The following is a 26,357-nucleotide window of genomic DNA, read 5'->3' as shown; positions in this document are numbered from 1 at the left end:
TGTTTTTTATAATAATCTATTGGAACAAAGTGTTTATCCGTCCCCTCCCTGAGTCATTAGGTCTCTAACTCCAGCTCTGTCTCTTCCTGTCTCTTCCTGTCTCTTCCTGTCTCTTCTGTCCCACAGAGGAGCTGCGAACCCTCAGAGACGAATACCTGTCAGCCACGGCCGAGGGGAAAAAGTTCATGGAGCAGCGCTTTGGGAAGAGGGTGATCCAGAAAGCGGTGGAAGAGTCCTTTAGCAGAGACTGGCTCAATGAGAACTGCAAGTCCTGCCCCCGCTGCGGCACCAACATCCAGGTAGGCAGAGCAGAGCGCCCCCTGCTGGCAGCAGCACGGCACAACACCGAGTCCAAAGACAGTAAAAACCTCTGAGTGCTTTACTGTTTTTAATGTCACTAGGGATGTCACAATTACTTGTTTTCACAATTAATCGCGGTATTAAACGCCACAATTAATTAATCGTAAAGATTCCTAAATACCGTCACTTCCCAAAAAAGATTATGTTGGAACCATATTGGCAGATGTGCAGCCAAAATAAAGGTAAATGCTCAGATAACTGGTCCATTTAACTAACATAACATTGAACTGGTAGGAATTTAAATGTTAGTGTGTCATTTTTAATAAAAAAAAAAGCAAAACAAAACAAAAAATGATTAAAATAAATGTAAACATTTGGTATAGATGACAGTTTATGACCTGAATATTTGAAACATTTCCCCTGGGGGATTAATAATTGGTCATATATTAATAGATACTTGAAATATTTTGTGTAAACAATGAGTAATGTAGTTATATTTTGACTATATTTGATTTTACACAGTCATAGTGTTGTGAAATTAATTAATGCATAATAATCGTGATAATCGTAATACTGTGATTATTTCTCTGACAATAATCGTACCAAGAAAATTTATAATCGTGACATCCCTAAATGTCACTCTGGTTTCATGTACAAATGGAAAAGTGTCTAGTATGGTGTCAGAATACAGAGTTGATACGGATTCCCAGGAAAATGTTCAATACTCAAAACCAGAGAGGAGAAGAAACACATGATTTAGTGTAAAAAAAAAAAGGAAAAACAGATCAGAAGAATTCCAACAATCACATTAACGACTACACAACTGTTTTAATTTGTTGTAGGATGTGAAACGTAACTGTAAATTGTAAACGGCCTATTTGAAGGGATAGTTCACCCAAAATTGAAATTTTGAACTGAGTTACAGGGGGTCTCGGCGTAGCAGTGCATGTCCATATGACGGTTGCAAATGGATACCAACTGTCTTCGTAACAAAAAGACACACCAAAAAACATCCAGATACCTCCATGCTGCTCGTATGTAATGTCCGTCTTGTATTGAAGCCCCAACATGAGAAATTGTCCCGAAAAAAATTAAATAAGTCTATATTTCAAGCTTGTTTTGTAGCGGAAGCTTCTCGAAGCTCCTCTTCCCGGTTCGTCCAAATTTGACGAACTTCGAGAAGTTTCCGCTACAAAACAAGCTTGAAATATAGACTTATTTAATTTTTTGGGGGACAATTTCACATTTAATACAAGAGGGACATTACATACGAGTAGCATGGAGGTATTTGGATGTTTTTTGGTGTGTCTTTTTGTTACAAAGACAGTTGGTATCCATTCGCAACCGTCATACGGACATGCACTGCTACGCCGAGACCCCCTGTAACTCAGAGAAGACACGGATTTCAATTTTGGGTGAACTATCCCTTTAAGTTAGAAAAGTGTTATTATTTCGGTCTTCTACTAAACTTTCTATCTGTTTCTACCCTGTCCCTGTGTCTCTGTGTGTGTGTGTGTGTGCAGAAGGTGGACGGCTGTAACAAGATGACCTGTACCTCATGTAAACAGTACTTCTGCTGGCTGTGCCTCGGCCTCCTCAGCAGAGTCAACCCCTACAGTCACTTTAACAACCCACACTCTCCCTGTTACAACCAGTGAGTTTCACTTTCACCTCCACTTCCCACCACATCCTCTGCTGCTAGAAATATAATCACAACAAAGATGCCAAATATATATATATTTTTTTATAGATAATTATCTGGAGGTTATTTTATTTATTTTACCCTGGACACTTTCTCAATGTACAGTAATATAAAAAGCCCTTCCTAATTATGTTACACAACAGAGAAACATGGTAAGTTTTAAAGTAAAACTAAGAGATTATTATTTAACTCATAATTTTTTTGACCATTAGTGCAAATTTGCAAACTGGTAATTTTTTACCACTTTTTTCTAAAAATGTTTTAACTTATGTTACCACTTACTAGAATTAGTTTTACTTTTTTTGAGAAATTCTACCAGTTTCTTTTAGAATTAAACTTCTTTTTTTTTTTTTTTTTTTAGAAATTTTACCATTTTTTTCTAGAATTGTTTTTGAGAAATGTTTTTTTACTTGATTTATTTTTATTTTATTTTTGAAATTTTACCACTTTTTTCTAGATTTTTTTTTTTTTTAACTTTTTTTTAATTTTTTGGAGAATTTTTACCACTTTGTTTTTAGAAATATTTAAACATTTTTGGAGAAATTGTACCACTTTTTTTCTAGAATTGTTTTTGAGAAATGTTACCACTTTTTCCTAGAATTTTTTTAAACTTTATTTATTTTCATTTTATTTTTGAAATCTTATTACTTTTTCCTAGAATTTTTTTTTTTTTTTTTAACTTTTTTTTGAGAATTTGAGAATTTTTACCACTTTTTTTCTAGAATATTTAAACATTTTTGGAGAAATTGTATCATTTCTCTACAATATTTCCACAAATTCACGCCATTGGCCCTAATTTGAACGTATACATTGACTAAAAAAAGTAACGTTCTTCAGTCTCAGAACAAATATTTGTGTATTTCTGGTGTTTTTCTTCAAAATGTTGTCCAATGTGGTCTAATTTGTATCAATTTAGGTTCCTTGATGTAAAAAGGTTTGTGAATCACTGAACTAAACTAAACTAAATCGTGTCCTTGTGTCTCGTGTCTCAGGCTCTTCCACGGCGTGGACCTGGACGATGATGAAGATGCCTTCTGGAGCGACGAAGAGGACTGACGGGCGGCCTCAGTGCTACGACGTGCTCCATCTGAATGCACTTTAAACCACTTGACCATCACATCACCTGTGACACACACACACACACACACACACACACACACACACACACTACACCTGTGACAGTGGTCGGACATCTCAGGCACCAAACAGCTGCAAAGCCTGGATGTACGTAACTCCTTCATATCTGACACCGTGTTTATAATATATTATTCATTCGGGAGCGGCTGCAGCTCTAATAATGTTGATTCTGACATTAGTTTCTACAGATACAGTGATTTATATATTGGACATGTGGGTCAGCGAGCGGACGAACGGCTCATCTAATCAGTGAAACATCTAGAACAAAACAAGGACCGGACCGAGCTTTTAAACTGAAACACTGTTCGAAAAATATTATGTTAATTATTATTTATGCATTAGATTATTATGTCAATAGATAAAAACTCATTATGTCCAATTACAATAGAGAGAAAGTTTAACACACGTGACAGGTTAACGACCCTGCAGCTACAGTATACTGACTCAGCTCAGCTCAGTGTGTTAAAGGGATAGTTCACCCAAAATTCAAATTTCATTATCATTATCATTATCTACTCATTATCCTCATGTGGACTAATATAAGGGCTGGGAGAAGTTTCAGAGTCCTCCGTGGCTTCTCTGAGTTACAGGGGGTCTCGGCGTAGCAGTGCATGTCCATATGACGGTTGCAAATGGATACCAACTGTCTTGGTAACAAAAAGACACACCAAAAAAACATCCAAATACCTCCATGCTGCTCGTATGTAATAATGTCCCTCTTGTATTGAAGCCCCAACATGAGAAATTGTTCAGAAAAAAATTAAATAAGTCTATATTTCAAGCTTGTTTCTGCTCTTCCTGGTTCGTCCAAATCTCGCGCGATCCCAGCAGGTGAAGCTTCTTGTTCTTCTTGGAGGTTGAAGCTGCTGAAAGATGGACGGACTCGTATTTAGGAAGTCACTTTAATTATAATTTAGTTTATTTCAATAATCTGCTGCCGTGGTTTAGGATGAACACATTGATCTGATTGATTCTCTATTGCAGTATCAAGTTCTCTCTGTTCATCCTCCTCTTGGTCTGATTAATTCACCTTAACACAAAAGTTTTAACTCTTATTGGTATTTTATGATGGATTATTATTAGGGCCACATTGAGAGAAAAAAAAAATCCTAGACTTCGAGAATAAAGTCGTAAATTTATATGAATAAAGTCTCGTAATGTTATGACTTTTCTTCCGCTACAAACAAGCTTAAAATATAGACTTGTTTAATTTTTTTCGGAACAATTTCTCATGTTGGGGCTTCAATACAAGTCGGACATTACATACGAGCACTATGGAGGTATTTGGATGTTTTTTGGTGTGTCTTTTTGTTACGAAGACAGTTGGTATCCATTCGCAACCGTCATACGGACATGCAGTGCTGCACGGAGATAATGATAATGAAATTTGAATTTTGGGTGAACTATCCCTTTAATTATGTTCAATATCTGACCAACATTCATTTTGTCTAAAGAAATATTATTTTTTCCTCTCAGACTTGATCTACTGTAGAATCACAGGTTTATTTTTGGAAGATGGCACAGTGAACCATGAGCAGAGTGTGATCTGTTATTATTATGGTTTAGTTGTTGAACAGCGGAGATGATTTATATAATAGAGACTGTTAGATAATCAAGTTGCCAAATGTTGGTGTCAAAACCAGGCCATGAGATACAAATATAATAATTTTGTATACCGGTGGGTGAGTTTATTTTATTTTTATTTAAACCGGAGCAGAAATTGCATCGAATTAGTTTGTTTTTCCATCATTGAATCCTTTTCTCCTTCTGCTGCTGCTGCTGCTGCTTGAAAAGTTTCTGAGTGTGGACGGTGAGAAGACAAAAGACACTGACTGAACAGCACTTTTTACTTTTACACCGTCACTTCATGTCTCATCTTAAAGAAACGTTTGAATACACCACCTGGCTGCAGAATAATGTTGAAATGCATTCGACAAACTGTTCCTCAAATAAATGTTTAAACCGTTTAACATCACGTCTGTTTTACTCACTGGATATAACACTAAGAAATGAACCAACACTGTTCCTCTGAACGTTCACATGCACAGTTTATTATGAAAAAAAGGAAAAAACAGACCCAATTTATTTTATTCACAAAAATAAAAAGGTAAATCAAACATCAAAACAGTGTATATTCTCATCTAAAGTAACAGAATATATCATTTTAACAAGTAAAGGAGACGACAGTGAGTTTGTATTTGTATTTTCACTGTTTTAGTGGCTGTGTAAAGACGAAAATCAGCACAAAAGGCAAAATTCAAAAGTTTAGCCGCTGAAAATATTCTTATTATTTAACATAAGCTTAATTTTAATTTTAAGAATGTACAATCAATGAAAATGTGTGAAATACGACGGAGTATTAGGGCCACATTGAGAAAACAAAGCAAAACACAGACTTCGAGAATAAAGTCGTACATTTTCTATGAGAAAAAAGTCAAGTCGTAAATGTATGACTTTATTCTCATAAATTTAAGACTTTCTTCTCAAAGTTTGTGATTTCTTATTTGTCAATGTGGCCCTAATACTCCGTCGTAGTGAAAGGATATGTGTGTGTATATGTTGTTACAGATTATAAAGGATTCATCTGAAGTTTCCTCAGTTTTTACCAAATATTTTGTCGCAAAAATTAAAATTATTTAGAATAAAATGCGTCTCCTTTATTTAACCTGGAAAAAAAACAACAAAAACAAACTCACTGAGACTAAAAATCTGTTTTTCTAGAGAAACCTGACCTCAGCATGAGAGAAACAGGACAACACAGTGTCACACACATACAAACATTGAAATAGATTTTATTCATTCATCAGTGTTAAAAAAAAAAAGAGACAAGAATAAACAATTACAGAAGGTAATCTGAATAAAATCATAAAATAATAAAAAACTACTATTTAAGAAAAGTGTATAGCGAAAGTGTATTTAAGGAAGAGGAAAGAATTTTCTACATAAGATACACAATTTAAATAAGAACAAGACAAAATATGGAAAGAAGTAGTTGTAGTAAAGGAGAGAGATCTTTACACCAGGTCGAACTAAAAAGACACAAAGACACAAAATGAGCTGTTAGAGAAAATTAAAGATTAAAAAACCAATCACACTGATCAAAGGAGATGTTTTTTTGTTTTTTTTCCATCAATCAAACAGGTGAAATAATAATAATCTCACATAAAACCAGTTTAAAGTAAAGGTAACACTTACATAACACTGTCATAAACATCAATGAATACTTATGACAGCTGTCGTTAAGTGTCATTCAGTAAGTTATGACACTTTTAATGCAAAGTTGACATTGTTTGAGATGTTTTTGTTATGAGAACTTGACAAAGACAATTTAAAGGGATAGTAGCATTTTTTTTAAAGTGGGGTTGTATCAATCAATCAATCAATTTGTTTATTTCGGGCATGTCAATTTAAATCATCATCATCACACTTCATCTTAGTTCAAATAATACAATACACATGGCCGAAAGGGAAAGCGGGAGAAGCAAAAGCTGATCTAGTCCCACCCCCATTACCCACAGAATAAAAATCTTTATCATAATCTTTTCTTTTCAAATCTACAAATAGCCCCTAAGTACTTTGATTGCAGTAGAAGACTCTCTGCACTCCTCCCGTTAGCAACGCCAGCCCATAATAGCCCTGCCCAGAGATTTACAACATACAGTGTTGTGAACAGACCCAAAGAAACGGCCTATTTTCGCGGCCTAAAAGAGGTTTTACCTGAAAAAAAAAAAACACAGTTCCATTGTTCACTATAATATAATTTTTTCCAGCCCTTCAAAGTGCAGGAAAAACACAGTTTTTATTTGGACCTAACCAACTCACGTATCCCTCCGCCCAGGGTTAGCGCCCGCCGATCAGCAGTTGGTTAGGTCCAAATAAAAACTGTGTTTTTCCTGCACTTTGAAGGGCTGGAAAAAATTATATTATAGCGAACAATGGAACTGTATATTTTTTTTCAGGTAAAACCTCTTTTAGGGCGTGAAAATAGGCCGTTTCTTTGGGTCTGTTCACAACACTGTATGTTGTAAATCTCTGGGCAGGGCTATTATGGGCTGGCGTTGCTAACGGGAGGAGTGCAGAGAGTCTTCTACTGCAATTAAAGTACTTAGGGGCTATTTGGAGATCATACAACCACACTTTAAAAAAAAATGCTACTATCCCTTTAAACTGTCATAACAGACCTAATTGCCAAACTTTAATTAAATTAAATGATGTCAAGTTCTCATAACAAAAACATCTCAAACAATGTCAACTTTGCATCAAAAGTGACATAACTTACCGAATGACACTTAACCACAGCTGTCATAAGTATTCATTGATGTTTATGACAGCTGTTATGTCATGGTTATGACTGTGTTTTGTCAATCTGATGAATATTATAACTATAATATAATAATATAACTATAACAATATAACTATAATACTATAACTATTCAAGTAAAGTGTTACCAAAGTAAAATATAAAGAGACAAACAGAGTGACTGTGTGTGATGAATCTCCTCCTCCTCTTCCTCCTGCTGCTCTGGTCACCTGGACCATGACCCATATTTACCCTGAGGTCCAGAGGTGACGCTGCGACACACACACACACACACACACACACACACACACACACACATATACACACAATCACACACACAAACACAATCACACACACACACACACACACAGGAACAATGAAACACTAAAGAAACAAAGCGGCCTGAGACTGAAAAGAGACGACAACACGGTGAAAGCCCTTTGGCTAGAGTTGCTGACGGGGGATAACCCTTTAAAACCAGCTACCAACTACCCCCCCACTGCCCCTCTGCCCCCCACCCACCTCCACCTAACAACCCCCCCCCCCCCCCCCCCCCCCCCCCAGCCCCTAACACACACACACACACACACACCGAGCGACCGACGGCCACCGCTGCTCTGTTACTGTTACTTTGCCCCCGAAGACACACAAGGCTCAGACACACAGCAGCAGCAGCAGCAGCAGCAGCAGCACCTGGTTGCCCCCCCGACACCCCGATACCCCGATACCCCGACTCTCTGGCTCTCTGACCCCCCCACTGCCCCACAACCTGCCCCAGCTGCCCCACCTGCCCCACTGCCCCACCTGCTGTCCCAGACACCGGAGCTTCACCGCGCGGCGCAGACACACAGGTCAGTGGATTTGGATTTTAATGTGATGTGGAGCCTGAATGGAGGATGGATGGATGGATGGATGGATGGATGGATGGATGGATGGATGGATGGATGGAGGGAGGAGCGAGGAGGAGGAGGGGGCCGTGAACTGTCGTATATGTGTGTACTCTGCCCTACAACGCAAGAAGGGGGTTACTTTGTCATCTTTGGGACATTAAAGGTTCTGCTGCTACATCATGTGGATAAATATCTTGACTCAACGTTATCTTCTTATTTGGGATATATTTGCCGGTGGTTTTCACAGTAACTCACCAAAAACTGTGGTGAAACAACAAGAAAACACCGTAACTAGAGTCACCTTATTATCTCTGTGTATAGAACTACTCAAAGCTGTGGGGAAACAACAAGAAAACACCGTAACATACCTATGTATAGAATATTCAACAGGCCCGACTGTACAACAGGCTACTACCATTATGAACCAATGGGAGTTAGTTTCTCTTTCTTGCGTTGTTGTATGGCCAGCTTATATTTTGCCTCAATGCACAGACAGACGGAGGTAACTCTGAAATAAGGGTAAAATGTTAAATATTTTTACACAGCTATAGACTACTACTCGCAAAAGCAAAGGATTTGACCAATTTTCAGAATCCTAAGTTCAACACAGTTGAGACTGGACAACAAAAATACTTTAAACTCATTTTTCTCAGAACGGCACTCTGAGGAGTTGTTGTATAAATGTTGTTAAAATGTTTAAACATTTCTAGAAAAAATAGTGGTAAACCCCCCCCCCCAAAAAAAAAAGTTTTACTTTTTTTTTTTCGAAATGGTAAGATTTCTTTTTAAAAAAAGAAAAAAAAAATCTAGAAAAAGTGTTAAAAAAATTTTTTTTTTCTTTTTAAGTTTTAAAAAAATTCGAGAAAAGGGGGTACAATTAAAAAAAAAAAAAAGTAAAAAAAAATAATTATAACAAAAAGTGGTAAACATTTCTCACAATTCACACAAATTAGAACCACGGACCCCCATTGGACAAAAATTTGAAGCAAACACCAGAAATACACACATGTTTACCTTTTTCAATCTGGTCAATGTATGTAGTAGTAGTAGTAAGCCTTTATTTAACCAGGCAATAATTGCTAAGAATACATTCTTATTAAGGCAATGGCCTGGTAGCAGGTGAAATACCTCTTAAGGGCAAGGGAGAGGGGGAGTATAACATTAAAATATAAACAATAAAAGCACATATGACAACAGTGACACAAGAGAAAAAGAAGAATAGAGACAATAGGCCAACATAACGCAATGACATACCACAAAATTACAGTTAATTTGACGTGCAGTGACATACAACATGTTATGTAAGGACATCTCTGTCCTTACATAACTTGTTGTATCTCTACTAAATGTAAAAACAGTGATACTAGACAACCATAAAAGAGACAAATTAGGGCCAGTGGTGTGAATTTTTGGAAATAGCCAAATACTGTAGAGAAATTTCTGGAAAAAAGTGGTACAATTTCTCCAAAAACGTTTAAACATTTCTAGAAAAAAGTGGTAAAAATTCAACCCCCTCAAAGAACTTTTACAATTTTTTTTTTTAAAGTGGTAAGATTTCTTTAAAAAAAAAAAAGAAAAAAAAATTCTAGAAAAAGTGTTTAAAAAATTCGAGTACAATTTTTTTTTTTTAAGTACAAAAAAATAATTATAACAAAAAGTGGTAAACATTTCTCAAAAAGAAAAAAGTGGTAAAATTTCAAGAAAAAGTTGGGGGCCCACTTGAACCCTCTCAAGGACCCCTGGGGGTCCCCGGACCGCACTTTGACAACCAGTGATTTTTAATTTGATTTGATTGATTTGATTTTTTGATTTTTAGACGATCACAGGCCCCAAAAGTTTTCGTCATAAAAACCTCGAAATCTGTGATGATGTGTGAAAAAAAGACAGAATTCATACTGTGAGGGATCAAACTGAGAATAAACAGGTTAACTGCACTTTAATCGTGACAGTTAAATAATAGAAAATGAATAAATTATCCTTATAAACCTCAAAAGAAAAGTTAAAAACTCACAGTAACATGACTCCTGACAGACTGGACACTACACAGTATGTATACAACACAATATACTATGTATGTATGTATACTATGCATACTGTGGTGTTCAGTGACACTGAGGGGACTGTGTGTGTGTGTGTGTGTGTGTGTGTGTTTTTGTGTGTGTTTGTGTGTTATTAACAAAGCTTCAGCTGAGTCAAACTGTTTTTACTGTGAGTTTCTGTTTTCTGTTGATGGGACGACGTTCTAGTTCCTGTCTCTCCTCCTGTCACCTTGAAATGTCTATTATTATTTCATTATTAATAGTATTATATACTATATATATCTGTTTGTATTGTTATTTTCCTGTCTTGTCTTGTGCTATTAAGTGGACCCAGAGTCTGTATAATAAATGATCTATTTATCTATCTATATAATCCTGTTATTAGGTAGAATAGAAGTTTTTACTCTTATGATGAGACGATGGGTTTTTACCTTACAGACATGACGGGTATGTTTAGGAATAAAATCCACCTTTAATGAAGCAGAGCAAATATACTAGATTCATGTTTTTTTACTGTGTCCTTATAAATGAACCCAACTTAATAAGTCTAAATATTTTAGTTTGATTGTTTTTCATTGTCAGATCGAGTCCCTCACTGCAAACTCAACCGTTTTGAGAATTCATTTGTTCCAACTTCCATCAAATTTCTGAACGCTGCTGCTCGAGGCCGAAGTCTATGCGATAGTTTTTTTTATAGTGCTTCTATTATAGTGATTTTTTAGCATGTATTATTTATTTATGAGGTGTATATATGTGTTATGTTATGGGATATGTGCCATACTGTTATGTAAATGTTGGTGCTAGTACGGCTGAGGATGTATTGTATTGTTGTCATTGTGGCTGTCAAGGCGCATTTCCCTGAGTGGGACAATACATTTTTTGGTATCGTATTCACACAAAACTGGAGGAATCAGAGTAAAATATTAATAATAATAATAATAATAATTCTTTATTTATATAGCACTTTTCGCAGCACAAAGTCACAAAGTGCTTCACAAAACATAATAAAACAACACAACAAGAGCAGCAGAGTCCTTCATGAAACATAATAAGACAATGCAGTATATACATAGCTGAAGAGCAACAAAGAATAAAGCAACAACAGTAATTAAGTGCCGTGCAAAACAGAAGAAAAACAGATTATTGATCAATTCAAGGATTTATAGACAAAAATAATAAACTTTTAATTGATTATTACTGGAAATTGAGACTTTTAAAAGCTCACACACACTCGTCTCGTGGTTTCTTCTCGTTCTAAACTGCAGATCTTTGACTTTTCTTTGTGATTGTTTTGTTTCCAGAGTCGATCTCTGAGCATCTGATCTGATCCAGAAGCAGCGGCGACGACGCAGCGACCGGTCGCATCATGATTGAGAGCGACAGAGAGCTGTCGACCATGGTGCAGGAGCTGTGGGACAACGACGTCAACAGACTGAAGCCTGGGAAGGACTACAGGATCTCTCTGCAGGTGAGGACACGACCTGATCGATTATTGACAATATTAAAGCCTGATCAGACCTGTTTTGGTTTCTGTTTTTGGATTTATGTTCAGGTAGTTAAAACGACTCATATATATGGGCATATTATATCCACATAATACAACATATCATAACTTTATGACTATAATTAAAAAGTTACATTTCTTTACAGGTGTTTCTCAGCTTTTAACATTATTTATTAGGCCCACGGGGCAAGTGCACCGGGCACTACTGTTAAGGCCCTTTCACACCGCGGATGTAACGAATAAACGACATGAATATGCGACAGATACGACAATTATATTCCAAAGTTTCGCTTTGCGACGGGTGGTTCTTCGCCTCACGTCATGTCTTCAATCTGTTAATTATCCCTCACGTAGGTTCGCTATGCCACTGTTGTCTTGTTACCAACTTTACTCAACACAGCAGCTCACTGTCTGATCACTGATCAATATCTGATCACTGTCCTGACAGTATGAACACAGTATTTCTCCTCCTCCTCTCCTCTTTCCACTTAAATTTTGCATTGAAGTCAATGGGACGGGCGAAAAAAAGAGAGCGAAAAAGACCAATCATTGGAGTTTTACAAACGTCTACTGCTCAGGCATACTTTCACCTAGAGACTCCATTTAAACTTTAAACAGTAGACACAAGTCTTGTGTATTGTCGTATTACTCCACGTTTTGATAGGTCATATAGTTTTTGATCAATCCCTGATCAATGACCATGATCATTTTTTGAGAAATTATGAGATTATAATGAGTGTGTATTGCACGGAATGTTCGTGTCAGAGTGCGTGACATCATCGGTTAGAGTGGGAGAGAGCCCAGAAAAACTCCAGATTTTTTCTCTTTCCACACCCGGCCCGGCCACAATTTACACTCTACACACATGATTTTTTCCACATTTGTAGACAATCTTGTTCTGTTTCTCACCATGTGCTCAAAATATCAGAGAGACTTACAGAATTTGAATTATCAGCCTCTAAGTGCGGCCACGTCTGTCTCTACTCCTCATTGATTCCAATACAAATATTTTCTGAGAGAAGCAGAACGGACCGATGTTTTAAAATCGCCAGTGTCTTCAAAATATTTACTGTAGAAACACCAAATCGTACCAAATTTTTCAGGAAGTCCTTAGAGCAACGTTGATCTGTGTTTTGTTCTGATAGGAGTTACCGTTTTGTCACAGTAAGCCTAAATGTGAGACCATCGCAGAGGCAGAAAATCGCTCTTTTTCTCCACGTTTCTGTCTGTCTCAGCCTGGGGGGCCCCTATCGTCATTGGCAACCACCTCAAGTTGCCGTGGTAACGTCTGTGATTCTCAGGCCAGAGCTCGTTAACTTCATAAACAATCCACCTGGCACAGGTTTTGTGATTTTGGCTAAAAACTTCATAATCACAATTTAAAGACCACAGAGAATGTTTTAAAATAACCAAAACAGAGCTCAGTGAAAGATGATCATGTGTCTGTCTGATCAGCTCTGTCTTGACCTTAAGATCGTGGGTTTGATTCCCATGTTGACAGAGATGGTATGCCCGGCAGTAGCCCCCCTGTGGTCCTATCAAAATTTCCCAAAGGAAATTTTCTAGTTTATGTTATATTTTATATTTTTCAGTATGAAAAGAGAAAACTGTTTTGTAAAGGTAAAAAAAAAAAAAAGATTTATATGACAGAAACAGTGAGTTTGTGGGAGATGAAGTCTGAACTGACTCAGAACCATCTTTTAAAAATATTTTATTTTGTTTCTTTTTCAATCCAATTACAAAAATGAATAAATTAAGACAATGTTTCTTTTTTTTTAGAAAACTAAAAAGAAACTTACAAAACATGAATTGAATAAATAAACTTGAATAAATGAAGTGTGTTTCAGGGAAACCTACATTTTTTTCTTTCCTCCTTCAGATTTGGATCATTGAAGCTTCATGGAGGAAGTGAATGTTTCCATGATAAATATTCCATCAGTGATGTCTGTTTAGAGCCGTTTTTGTGCTTTTCTAGCAGCTACGCTCAGTGAACAAACAAGTATTTTGATTTAATTTCAGACCAAACAGGATTCGTCTCATTTAAATGTGAAGTTTGACCCAAATGTGATCAATAATAAAAGTATTTACTCTCCAACAGGAACCAGAACATGAATAATAACAGAATATTCTACACTGGTTCTAGTTATTGTGCAGGATTTATCAAACAAAGTGTCCGATAAAGTTAAAGTTTCTGTTTCTGTTTCTGTTTTCAGGGCAAAGCTGGAGACAACATGTCGGTCAACGACGACAACAACGACGGAGCGGGATCTCCTCTCTTCACCTTCGTCGACGAGAACATCTTCAAGAAGGAGACGTTTTTAGGTGAGAGGAGAATATATCCATCTGACTACACTGCAAAAACTCTACATCTGTCCAAGAATATTTGTCTTATTTCTCGTCAAAATGTCTCATTTCTAGTCAAAACTAATCTCTTTCCACTTAAAATAAGATTCATTACCTAAAAAATTCACTTGTTTTTAGATCATTTTCACTTGTTTCAAACTAATTTTTACTTGAAATAAGTAGAAAAATCTGCCAGTGAAAGCAAGTTTTTTTGTGCTTGTAATAAGAAAGAAAAACTTGCTCCACTATCAGATTTTTCTACTTATTCCAAGTGAAAATCTGCTTGAAAAGAACATAACCAGGGGGAATGCACATGTAAATGTGGGGTGCGGGGTCTTGTCTTATGTTTTTTTTGGGTTTTTTTTATGTTCTTATGTCCGTATTTATAATTGAGGTGTATGAAATGTGAAAATTTTCCTTGGAAAGGACAAATAAACCTATCTATCTATCTATCTATCTATCTATCTATCTATCTATCTATCTATCTATCTATCTATCTATCTATCTATCTATCTATCTATCTATCTATCTATCTATCTATCTATCTATCTATCTATCTATCTATCTAAAGAAGTTTAAAAAGTGTCTAAAAACAAGCTACTTTTTAATGTGATGAGTCTTATTTTAAGTAGAATGAGATTTGTTTTGACTAGAAATAAGACTAGAAATATTCTTGGTTAAGATTTTGAGTTTTTACAGTGTGTCTCTTACACAACGAACCGCACCGTCACAAACGCTGGATCATGATGTCATCGTCACACGTCCTACTGCTCCCTTTGCCGGTTTGATTCCCTCCCTCCCCCCCTCCTCTCCTCCTCCTCCCTGCAGACTGAAGCTGCTTCATCATTAATCTCCTTATGACACAGTGACGTGTTGTGTAACAGTCACAGCAGCAGCAGCAGGTTCAGCTGAGTTACGTAACAGAGGGAGTTAGTTAGTTAGAGTTCAGTCTGAGGCCGACCCACGTCCACGTCCTATTGAGAATAAAAATAAAAAAGGAGGATTCCTCCCTCTGAGCTATTTTAAACTCAGTTTGTTCCCAGCGTCTGCGTCAGCGTCTGTCGTCAGCTCAGACAAGCAGCAGCTCCGACATCCAGCAGCTTCTCACAGTAAAGTGTCATCAGGTGTCTGTCTGTTGGCATGTTGGGAAATAAAATACAATAAAAGTGACACAAAAAGAGCAGATTTGTTTGTTTCACAGGGTAAGAAATAAAAATGTCAAATGATGTTAAAGCAGAAGTAAGCGATATTTTTGTGTTAATATAATAGTTGTATCTTCCGACAGCAATCACTTCTATCCACCACTTTATTTTCCCATGATCCATTGCGTCACACCACAACAGAAGTCGGTTTTAGTAGCATTCTAGCTAGCGGCTAACTGGTAGCGTTAGCCGCCGGTGTAGGCACCAAATGTGGGGGCTCCGGGCTGCCAAAACCGTTTTGACTAAATCTGATGTTTGTTAAGTCTATAAAACTAATTATTGAACAAACATTACTATTTCTGTGTCCACGTTTTTGTAATTAGTCATGGTTATCATAGTTGTTAGCTTTGCTGCTGCTGACAGCTAACAACAGCAGCAGCTAAGCTAACTATCAGGACGTCAGCTGTTAAAACCCTCCCGTTGTTGGACACGACATGAAACTACTCCAGTTAGCTCAGTCATGTTGGAACTAGGATATCCGCTGGAAAAAATATTTTTTTCATGGGCCGTTAATTGAGTTATTTGGCTAACAGCTAACGGTTAGCCCAGCTATGGTTAATCTAAAATGTAATGAATGGAGTGTCATGGCGACACCCAGCGTCGTTCTCCGGAAAGTGGTGGATAGAGTGTTTGGTCTGAAACACGGGTCTGTCAGTCACTCTGCTCTGCTCTGAGCCCAGGAGAAAACTTTCCTTGTATCCTACAAGTTTTATCCAATGAGGAGAGAGAACGGCATAAAGGGGCAGTCCTCTCTGTGTGTGCAGCCAAGGGATGCGCGTGAATGTGGTGACGTAGGGACGAGGACCAATAGATCCATGACGAGGGCGGGGGCTGCTAACTCCATCGGCTGACAAGAAGTTATGGTGCGTTCAAGGCAACTCGTAACTCGTGTTTTTCCGACCTGTGAAGTCGTACCAGTTCGATCTGGTACGAGTTCACGGGTCAGAAGTTACGAGTGGCCGTTATAGTGACTTTCACAGGTAAAACAGGTCGGAGAAACACGAGTGGGTTGCCTGGAACGCTACAAAGTCGTAAGTCGTGACTTGAAGCTGTAATTTACGGTTTCAAAAGCCTGCCTGGAACGCAGCATTAGCCAAAACCACCGGATCGCTTACTTCTGCTTTAAATGAAGTTGTTTTTTTTTGTGATTTGATACAAATGGAAGTGAATCAGCCGATGATGTCGTCTCTGTTGAATCCATTCTTAAACATTCAGTCGTTGATCAGTGAAATATCACATGAATATAAACATAAAAAGTGAACATGTCAAGGCGAGGCATCTTTATTTATATAGCACATTTCATACCAAGGCAACGCAATGTGCTTTACATAAAGACAAAACTTAAAAAAAAAAAAACAGCATAAAAACAAAAACACAGAGTTAAAACCAGGAGCAAAGAAGAATAAAAAAGTAAAATAAAAGATAAATAGATAAAGTTTAAAGTTCTCAAAAAGAGCTCAGCTATAATCACATGAAAAGAGAAATGTTTTTAACCTTTAAAAGTTTAAAAGTGCTTACAGTTGGGGCTGATCAAGAGTCCAACCTGAAACCTGGATGTTTTAAAACATTTTCAATATTCCCAAACTCTGCACTAAGTCATTGTTTGATGAATGTATGTGTGTGTGTGTGTGTGTGTGTGTGTGTGTGTGTGTGTGTGTGCGTGTGCGTGTGTGTGTGTGTGTGTGTGCGTGCAGCCTTCATCTCTCTGCTGGATAACTATGAGAGCGACACCGGCGAGCCCGAGATCGTGACTCCAGAGGAAGTGGCCGAGAACCACAAGTTCCTGGACCTGATCATCCAGACTCCCACCATGAAGGTACCGACCACCAACACAATATTTGACACATGAAGTAAATAAATTGGCCTTTGGTCACTCCTAGATATTATGGTATTAAACTACATCTTTTTATTTAACTAGGCTAGTTAAATCACAGTAGCGTACTGATTTGTTGAACTTACAGGCTTGTTAAGTATGTATTATCATGATAATCAGCCACTCAACCTGTCACACAGCTCCATGTTGTCTCTGTGTAATAATTTTAGATACATGAATTTAAGACTTTTTAAGACTTTTTAAGGATCCGCGGATACCCTGAGAAGTTCTGCGCTCGCAGCAGGACAGATAATCAGATGGACAATCGGTAAAGTTAATAATTTCACTTAATGTGGCCATGAATAAATTAATTTCGATGTTTCCTGTTATTGTTGCCCAAACGCAAATCTTGAATAGGTCTCCGCTGTTTTCACATTTAAAAAGGTCTTTGTTGTCTTTGTACAGAGACAATATGAGATTTGCTTGTAGCCACAGCACTTAAAAAACCCACTGTAACCTATTTTCATAGGCACACCAGCCTCGCTCTCAATAAAACACACACTTGAATTCCATAATTGCGATCAGTGAAATATATGAAAACAATAAAATACAATTTAAAAATGAGAGAAAAAAAAATCCAAATTCTTCGACATATTTAAACTTTAAAAAAAGAAAAAGAAAAAGTAACGCAATAGTTACTTTCCCTGGTAACTAGTTACTATTATAGTGAAGTAGTGGAGTTACTAACTCAGTTACTTTTTGGGAGCACTAATTAGTAACTATAACTAATTAGTAACGTTCCCAACACTGCCGACGACTCTCATCTTCACTTTGTCACGTTTATTACTCACAACTTTATTAGTAACGACAACTTTATTAGTCCGATTCTGAACGATCACAGGTGGTTATATATATATATATATATATATATATATATATATATATATATACTGTATATATATTCTCTAACAGTGATATTGTAGTATATTATGTCACCTATATTATTATCACACATATACGAAGATGAACCTATAAGTTCACAAACAAACATTACTATTGTTTTTTGTATGTTATAAACTTAATAGCTACTAAAAACAATAGTAATGTTTGCTTGTGTGCATTCATTAAATATATCTGTATTATCCGAATAATAATAAAAGAAATAATAACTAAATATTAAATTTAATTCATGTTTAATTCTAGTTTATTAAAGCAGCAAACATATGAACATTCAATATGTTTATATATTGTATGATTTTCCTTTTTAATCTCCACATTAATGTTGATGTGTATTTACATTCAGGGAAACTGGTCACAGACTTTTGAACCCACGGTTTAATATCAACATAAACTGCCAGGCTTTGATATATATATATATATATATATATATATATATATATATATATATATTAGAGGTGTGCCAAAAAATCGATTCACATAAGAATCGCAATTCTCATTTAATACGATTCAGAATAGATATAAAATGTCCCAAAATCGATTTAAAAAAAATAAAAAATGAAACAAATCTGCTGGCTGTTGCAGCATGTTTAACTGCACTATTTTTTTTAATAAAGAGGCACTTATGTAGAGACAATATGTGATATTGCTTTTATGCAACAGTTTCAACAATTCCATCTAAGCATGGATAAATGTTTAAAACTCAATAATAAATGTGAAAAAGTCACTTTAGTCGTTCTGTCTTGCAGAGCAGACTGGAGTAGATCATGAGGATCCTTTAACACCGACAGACTGAAGCAGAAATTATTAGGAATCACATCGTTTTGAATCGAAAATCCATTTTGAATCGAATCGTAGCCTCAAAAATCAGAATCTAATCTAATCGTGAGATAGTAAAAGATTCCCATTCCTAATATATATATATATACAGTATATATGTTCCATGTATATATATTTTTTTTTACATTATGTGCTTTTATTCATATGTTCAATCACATGTTTGTCATGTATTGTATACACTGCAAAAACTCAAATATCTTAGCAAGAATATTTGTCTCATTTCTAGTCAAAACTAATCTCATTCTACTTAAAATAAGTCTCATCACATAAAAAATTTACTTGTTTTTAGACACTTTTTACTTATTTCAAGCAGATTTTCACTTGGAATAAGTAGAAAAATCTGATAGTGGATCAAGTTTTTCTTTCTTATTACAAGCACAAAAAACTTGCTTTCACTGGCAGATTTTTCTACTTATTTCAAGTGAAAATTTGTTTGAAACAAGTGAAAATGATCTAAAAACAAGTTAATTTTTAGGTGATGAGTCTTATTTTAAGTGGAAAGAGTTTAGTTTTGACTAGAAATGAGACATTTTGACAAGAAATAAGACAAATATTCTTGGAAAGATTGTGAGTTTTTGCAGTGTAGAAAATGAATAGATGTACATACTATATTTGTTTTTTGTTTGCAGATCGCCCACAAATACCTGGTGGAGAAGAACCTCTCTCCTGAGAACCCGACCAAGTTCAAGGAGCAGCTGAACAGAATCTGGTTCGAGCTCTACGCCCGCAGAGGGTCCAGCAGGTCAGACGGGAACTGGTTTACCCTGAGAAACCTGAACGCAGCATGTTTATTTATAGCGTATTCAGGGTTTAAAGGGATAGTTAGTTCAACATTTTGGCAAATTGGCCCATTTCCATAACCCCTATAGTCTTAGCAGTAGGTTCGTTACCTTTAATTGTCGGTGCAAGCTAATTTTAGAACGGCGGAGCAGAGCCGTGAGCTGCTCAGAGCTACGCTACGGAGACTCATTATGGGATTTCTTGGTTTCCCTCATCAAACTCATCAAATACACAATCCAACAACTCCACAACGCTCTGGTGGACAAGTTGTGAGCTGCACATTCACCACGCTATGAGATAATAACACAACGTTACCACACAGAGTTGTTTTAGAGGGAAATGCAGATGTTGTTGATGATGATAAATAATATTTTATATATTTTGACTTATTGAGCCTAAATTATGAGATGAAAAGTCAAAATGATCAGATAACTTCAACATTTTGAGATAATAACACAACGTTACCAGACAGAGTTGTTTTAGAGGGAAATTCATGTAAAACCACTGATGCACGTTGCCTTCAGGGACAGTTTTTCATCATCAGTCTCTGCATTTCCCTCTAAAACAACTCTGTGTGGTAACGTTGTGTTATTATCTCATAGCGTGGTGAATGTGCAGCTCACAACTTGTCCACCAGAGCGTTTTTTTGGAGTTGTTGGATTGTGTATTTGATGAGTTTGATGAGGGAAACCGAGAAATCCCATAATGAGCCTCCGTAGCGTAGCTCTGAGCAGCTCACGGCTCTGCTCCGCCGTTCTAAAAACAGCTTGCACCGACAATTAAGGTAAGGTAAGGTAAAGGTACTTTATTAGTCACATATACAGCTAGTACAGGTAAAGGTAACGAACCTACTGCTATGACTATAGGGATTATGGCAATGGGACAATTGGCCAAAATGTTGAACTAACTATCCCTTTGACGCTTCACGGTGCTGAGTTCAGGGACCTGACCCGTGTCTCTCTCTCTGTGCGTGTTTCTCTCTGTCTCTCCATCATCAGACCCGACTCCTCGGGGTTTGAACACGTGTTTGTCGGAGAGACGAGAGGAGGACGGACCGTCATCGGCTTCCACAACTGGATCCAGCTGTACCTGCAGGAGAAGCTGGGACACATCGACTACAAAGGCTACAGCGTCAACGCAAACTCCCCCAAGGTGCAACATCATTCACACGCATCATTCTGAGAATAAACGTGTGACTGACTAGGGATGTCACGATTATACATTTTCTTGGTACGATTATTGTCAGAGAAATAATCACAGTATTACGATTATCACGATTATTATGCATTAATTCATTCATTTCACAACACTATGAATGTGTAAAATCAAATATACACTGCAAAAACTCAAAATCTTTCCAAGAATATTTGTCTTATTTCTTGTCAAAATGTCTCATTTCTAGTCAAAACTAATCTCTTTCCACTTAGAATAAGACTCATCACCTAAAAATCAACTTGTTTTTAGATCATTTTCACTTGTTTCAAACAGATTTTTACTTGAAATAAGTAAAAAAATCTGCCAGTGAAAGCAAGTTTTTTGTGCTTGTAATAAGAAACTTGCTCCACTATCAGATTTTTCTACTTATTTTAAGTGAAAATCTGCTTGAAAATATGAAAATATGCTTGAAAGAAGTAAAACGTGTCTAAAAACAAGCTACTTTTTAATGTGATGAGTCTTATTCTAAGTAAAATTAGACTCATCACCTAAAAATCAACTTGTTTTTAGATCATTTTCACTTGTTTCAAACTAATTTTCACTTGAGTTAAAGCAGAAGTAAGTGGTCCGGTCGTTTTCGCTAATGCTGCGTTCCAGGCCGGCTTTTGAAACCGTAAATTACAGCTTCAAGTCACAACTTACGACTTTGTAGCGTTCCAGGCAACCCACTCGTGTTTCTCCGACCTGTTTTACCTGTGAAAGTCACTATAACGGCCACTCGTAACTTCCGACCCGTGAACTCGTACCAGATCGAACTGGTACCACTTCACAGGTCGGAAAAACACGAGTTACGGGTTGCCTTGAACGCACCATAACGTCTTGTCAGCCGATGGAGTTAGCAGCCCCCGCCCTCGTCATGGATCTATTGGTCCTCGTCCCTACGTCACCACATTCAGGCGCATCCCTTGGCTGCACACACAGAGAGGACTGCCCCTTTATGCCGTTCTCTCTCCTCATTGGATAAAACTTGTAGGATACGAGAAAAGTTTTCTCCTGGGCTCAGAGCAGAGCAGAGTGACTGACAGACCCGTGTTTCAGACCAAACACTCTATGTAAGTGATTGCTGTCGGAAGATACAACTATTTAAGACTTAGATTAACACAAATATATCGCTTACTTCTGCTTTAATAACGCGATTAATTGTGAAAACAAGTAATTGTGACATCCCTATGTGTGACTGTTTTCTGTCTCTGTCTCGTCGTCTTTGTCCAGCCTCCTCTCCTCTCCTCTCCTCTCCTCTCCTCTCCCCTCTCCTCTCCTCCTTCTTCTGTTTTCTCTCTTTCTTTCTCATCGTCGTCGCTCACACGCCGATGAGAAATTTCACTTCCTGCCACTTGTTTGCTCTCTCACCTCTCACACACTCAGAGTCAGCAGGTCTTAGAGTTTCATCTTCCCATCCAGAGCAAACTGTTAAAGAAAAAACAAAAAAAACAAGTGACTGAGACGCTGTTTTTCTCCGGTTACCTCTTAAATCTCATATCGAGGGACAGAAATGATGTCTATAATCTGGTTTGTCACACATAGAAACATGTTTCAGACTCTTGTTGCATCATTTTCATATAATATAAATAAATAAATTAATTAATATAACATACCGAGGTATTTGCATCAAACCTAGGAGACAGAAACATGTTGATGATAAATAATTCCTTGTAAAGTAAAAACATTTTGACTTATTGAGCTTAAATTATGAGATGAAAAGTCAAAATGATCAGATAACTTCCTTGAAGGATAGTTCAACATTATGAGATAATAACACAACGTTACCAGACAGAGTTGTTTTAGAGGGAAATTCATGTAAAACCACTGATGCGCGTTGCCTTCAGGGACAGTTTTTCATCAACAGTCTCTGTATTTCCCTCTAAAACAACTCTGTGTGGTAACGTTGTGTTATTATCTCATAGCGTGGTGAATGTGCAGCTCACAACTTGTCCACCAGAGCGTTTTTTTGGAGTTGTTGGATTGTGTATTTGATGAGTTTGATGAGTTTGAAACCAAGAAATCCCATAATGAGCCTCCGTAGCGTAGCTCTGAGCAGCTCACGGCTCTGCTCCGCCGTTCTAAAAACAGCTTGCACCGACAATTAAAGGTAACGAACCTACTGCTATAATGACTATAGGGATTATTATATGGCAATGGGCCAATTTGACAAAATGTTGAACTATCGCTTTAAAATCATGAATAAAACATAGAAATAATTAAGAAAAAAAGATAACAAGAGATATTAAATCTAAACATAATTTGTTCATAAATTGATTTTCATTTTATTTTTTTGTTATTTTATCATTTCTCGTGTGTTTTTTCTCTCTTGGCACCAATGAAATATCTGCACTCAGGAAACGTGCACATCTAATCTCTCTCTGTCTTCTTTCCTGTGTTTCTCTCAGCACCTGTTCAACTTCACACCAGTTTCAGATGCTGTGAAACTTCTTCTCCTCTTTTATCACTCTGTTTTCTCTCTCTCCTCTCTCTCTGTCCGCAGCCCGATGAGAACAAACACATCCTGGCTCTGCAGTTCAGCTGGAAGAACGGGATCAAGCCCAAGGGCAGCATCTTCATCGGCGTCAGCCCCGAGTTCGAGTTCGCCCTCTACACCCTCTGTTTCCTCTCCTCGCCCAACGAGCGCGTCAAAGTCCAGTTCAGTTTCTACGACGTGGAGATCGTCTGCCACCACTACAACCAGAAGCACATAGGCACCACTTACCCCGTGCTGCTCAAGTACCAGCGCCCGTGAGGCGGCAAAAACCTCCAACACTTGAGCTCGCTTACAAAGTGTCGTAGGTGTTGTTGTTGCCTTTTTATTTTAGATAAAGATACAATAAAACTTTACAAGACCCACTCGCATCTGCCTGTTTTAATCGCCCATGATGGCACTGTTTCAGTTTATCTCAGTTTATGCACTTATGCACTTATTTCCTTGTCCCTGTCTACAAAGTGCTGTAGTATTTGTTTATTTATTTGTTTATTTGTTTATTAAGATCCCCATTAGCTGCAGCAACGCCACAGCTATTCTTCCTGGGGTCCAACAGTATCAAATATACAGTTGAAAACACAAAACATAAACATTATAAAAATTTAAAACAAAAAAAACAAGTGAGCGATATGCTTAACCTAACAAAACAAAAACAGAATAAGTGTTTACATTTCTTAACTGTGCTTCATTCATTCTTCGTTATATTAATTGTTCACATACTAATCCGATTACCCACATTTCTACATATCAGTACAAGTACAAATCTGTCCGATATAATACAGTTGCATTATAATACAGCTTTATAAAATATCCCAGTTATTCACAGATAATCAGAATCAGAAGAATCAGAATAACTTAATTGTCTCCTGAGGGAAATGTATTTGTCTTGGGCCATAAAGTGCTGCAGCCGACAAGACATGAGACACAATTACATAAAACACCTGCACATGAACCACATTCAAACAGAATAAAACAGAATAAAAGCACTGAATAAGGGGATATTGCAAAGTTAAAAAAGGATATTGCACAGTTCCAACAGCAAATTAATATTATACAAATGAATTTAGTGTATTATTGCACATGAAGGAAGGAATACAATCCACTATATCTTCTTGTAACAAGATAATATTTTACCTGTGATCTCTGATGGCGATGGCAGAGTTCTTCATACGTCCTGCGGTCTCCTCGGCACAAACGACTAAATACATCTCAGTTTATGCACTTATTTCCTTGTCCCTGTCTACAAAGTGATGTCATACAAATCTGTCTGATGTAATACAGTTGCATTATATTATAGCTTTATAAAACCTCCCAGTTATTCACAGATAATCAGAATCAGAAGAATCAGAATAACTTTATTGTCTCCTGAGGGAAATTTGTCTTGGGCCAGAAGGTGCTGCAGCTGACAAGAGACACAATTACATAAAACACCTGCACATGAACCACATTCAAACTGAATAAAAGCACCGAATAAGGGGATATTGCAAAGTTAAAAAAGGATATTGCACAGTTCCAACAGCAAATTAATATTATACAAATGAATTTAGTGTATTATTGCACATGAAGGAAGGAATACAATCCACTATTATCTTGTGCCAAGATAATATTTTACCTGTGATCCCTGATTGCGATGGCAGAGCCTGCTCTTCATACGTCTCCTCCGCACAAACGACTAAATACATCTCAGTTTATGCACTTATTTCCTTGTCCCTGTCTACAAAGTGCTGTAGTACAAATCTGTCTGATGTAATACAGTTGCATTATATTATAGCTTTATAAAACCTCCCAGTTATTCACAGATAATCAGAATCAGAAGAATCAGAATAACCTTTTTGTCGACATGAGACACAATTACATAAAACACCTGCACATGAACCACATTCAAACAGAATAAAACAGAATAAAAGCACCGAATAAGGGGATATTGCAAAGTTAAAAAAGGATATTGCACAGTTCCAACAGCAAATTAATATTATACAAATGAATTTAGTGTATTATTGCACATGAAGGAAGGAATACAATCCACTATATCTTGTGCCAAGATAATATTTTACCTGTGATCCCTGATGGCGATGGCAGAGTTATTATCTAATGTTGAGGTTCACAAAGTAGTGTCAGTTATAATGAAAATAATAATATTGATCTTTATTTATATTGCACATTAGCAAGTGCAGGAGTCGACTGTGATTTGTAGCTGTCGACTCCTGCACTTGCTAATAGGCCTTCTTGTCATGCCCTGTTGATTAACTGTTTTATTGTATTGTATTATATTGAATTTTTCGAAGTGTATTTTATATAGCCTTGTTTTCACTTTTAGCACTCCCCTCCCCCTTCCCCTTCAGGCTGCACTTGAAAATAAGATTTTTGTTCTTAATTTGCTCGCCTGGGTAGATAAAGGTTAAATAAATAAAATATATATATACATTTCTTAATTAACAAGGTTACAAAGTGCTTAACAGAAGTTATATAAAAAACACCAACAACAGCAACTCAACAGTTAAACTATAAACTATGAACTAAACTAAACATCAAGGACCTAAAAAGCAGAGATTTTCTTTTAGAAATCAAAAATTGCAAAAGTTAATATATAAAAATTATATTATCTTAAAGTGACATCTGTGGTTTTTTCTATATTATTTACATTTTTCTCGGTAATGCTGCCTTCACGGTCATGGGAGTTTCAGATGGGGGCGGGGGAGGAGGGTTTGTTGTGACCAATGACGTCAATCGCCTATCGCGCAAAATCTGCGTCAAGTTAGCGAGAATAAAACCGGAAACAAGACTACGTTTCATTTCAAAATAAAAGCACATAACCCCGCCCACTCCCGTTTACAAACAAAAAACGATTACTTGCTGATGAAA

The 26,357-nt window shown here is 36.9% G+C and overlaps 2 protein-coding genes across 3 annotated transcripts in view; both read left to right on the top strand.

The window, feature by feature from the left end:
- Positions 1–3,285, top strand: part of rnf14 (ring finger protein 14) — a 17,932-nt gene extending 14,647 nt beyond the window's left edge. For both annotated transcript variants that reach the window (XM_085796988.1, XM_085796989.1), the window contains exons 7-9: positions 127–299; positions 1,824–1,954; positions 2,995–3,285. In XM_085796988.1, coding sequence (XP_085653114.1) covers positions 127–299; positions 1,824–1,954; positions 2,995–3,058 — 368 coding nt within the window. In that variant the 3' untranslated portion in view covers positions 3,059–3,285. The remainder of the gene's footprint in view (positions 1–126; positions 300–1,823; positions 1,955–2,994) is intronic.
- An 8,384-nt stretch (positions 3,286–11,669) lies between these two features.
- endou2 (endonuclease, polyU-specific 2) lies at positions 11,670–23,868 on the top strand. The gene is made up of 6 exons (XM_085796990.1): positions 11,670–11,836; positions 14,086–14,194; positions 17,112–17,233; positions 19,657–19,769; positions 20,806–20,959; positions 23,505–23,868. Exons 1-6 carry the CDS (start codon positions 11,735–11,737, stop codon positions 23,754–23,756), a joined length of 852 nt encoding a protein of 283 aa, XP_085653116.1. The 5' UTR covers positions 11,670–11,734; the 3' UTR covers positions 23,757–23,868.
- The last annotated feature ends 2,489 nt before the right edge of the window (positions 23,869–26,357 follow it).

This window comes from Trachurus japonicus, chromosome 14, assembly GCF_045865225.1.
Source record: "Trachurus japonicus isolate A0001 chromosome 14, Traja_1.0".
Lineage (NCBI taxonomy): Eukaryota > Metazoa > Chordata > Actinopteri > Carangiformes > Carangidae > Trachurus > Trachurus japonicus.
The sequence above is the reverse complement of the archived record's forward strand: the minus strand, read 5'-3'. Positions and strand labels throughout refer to the sequence as shown.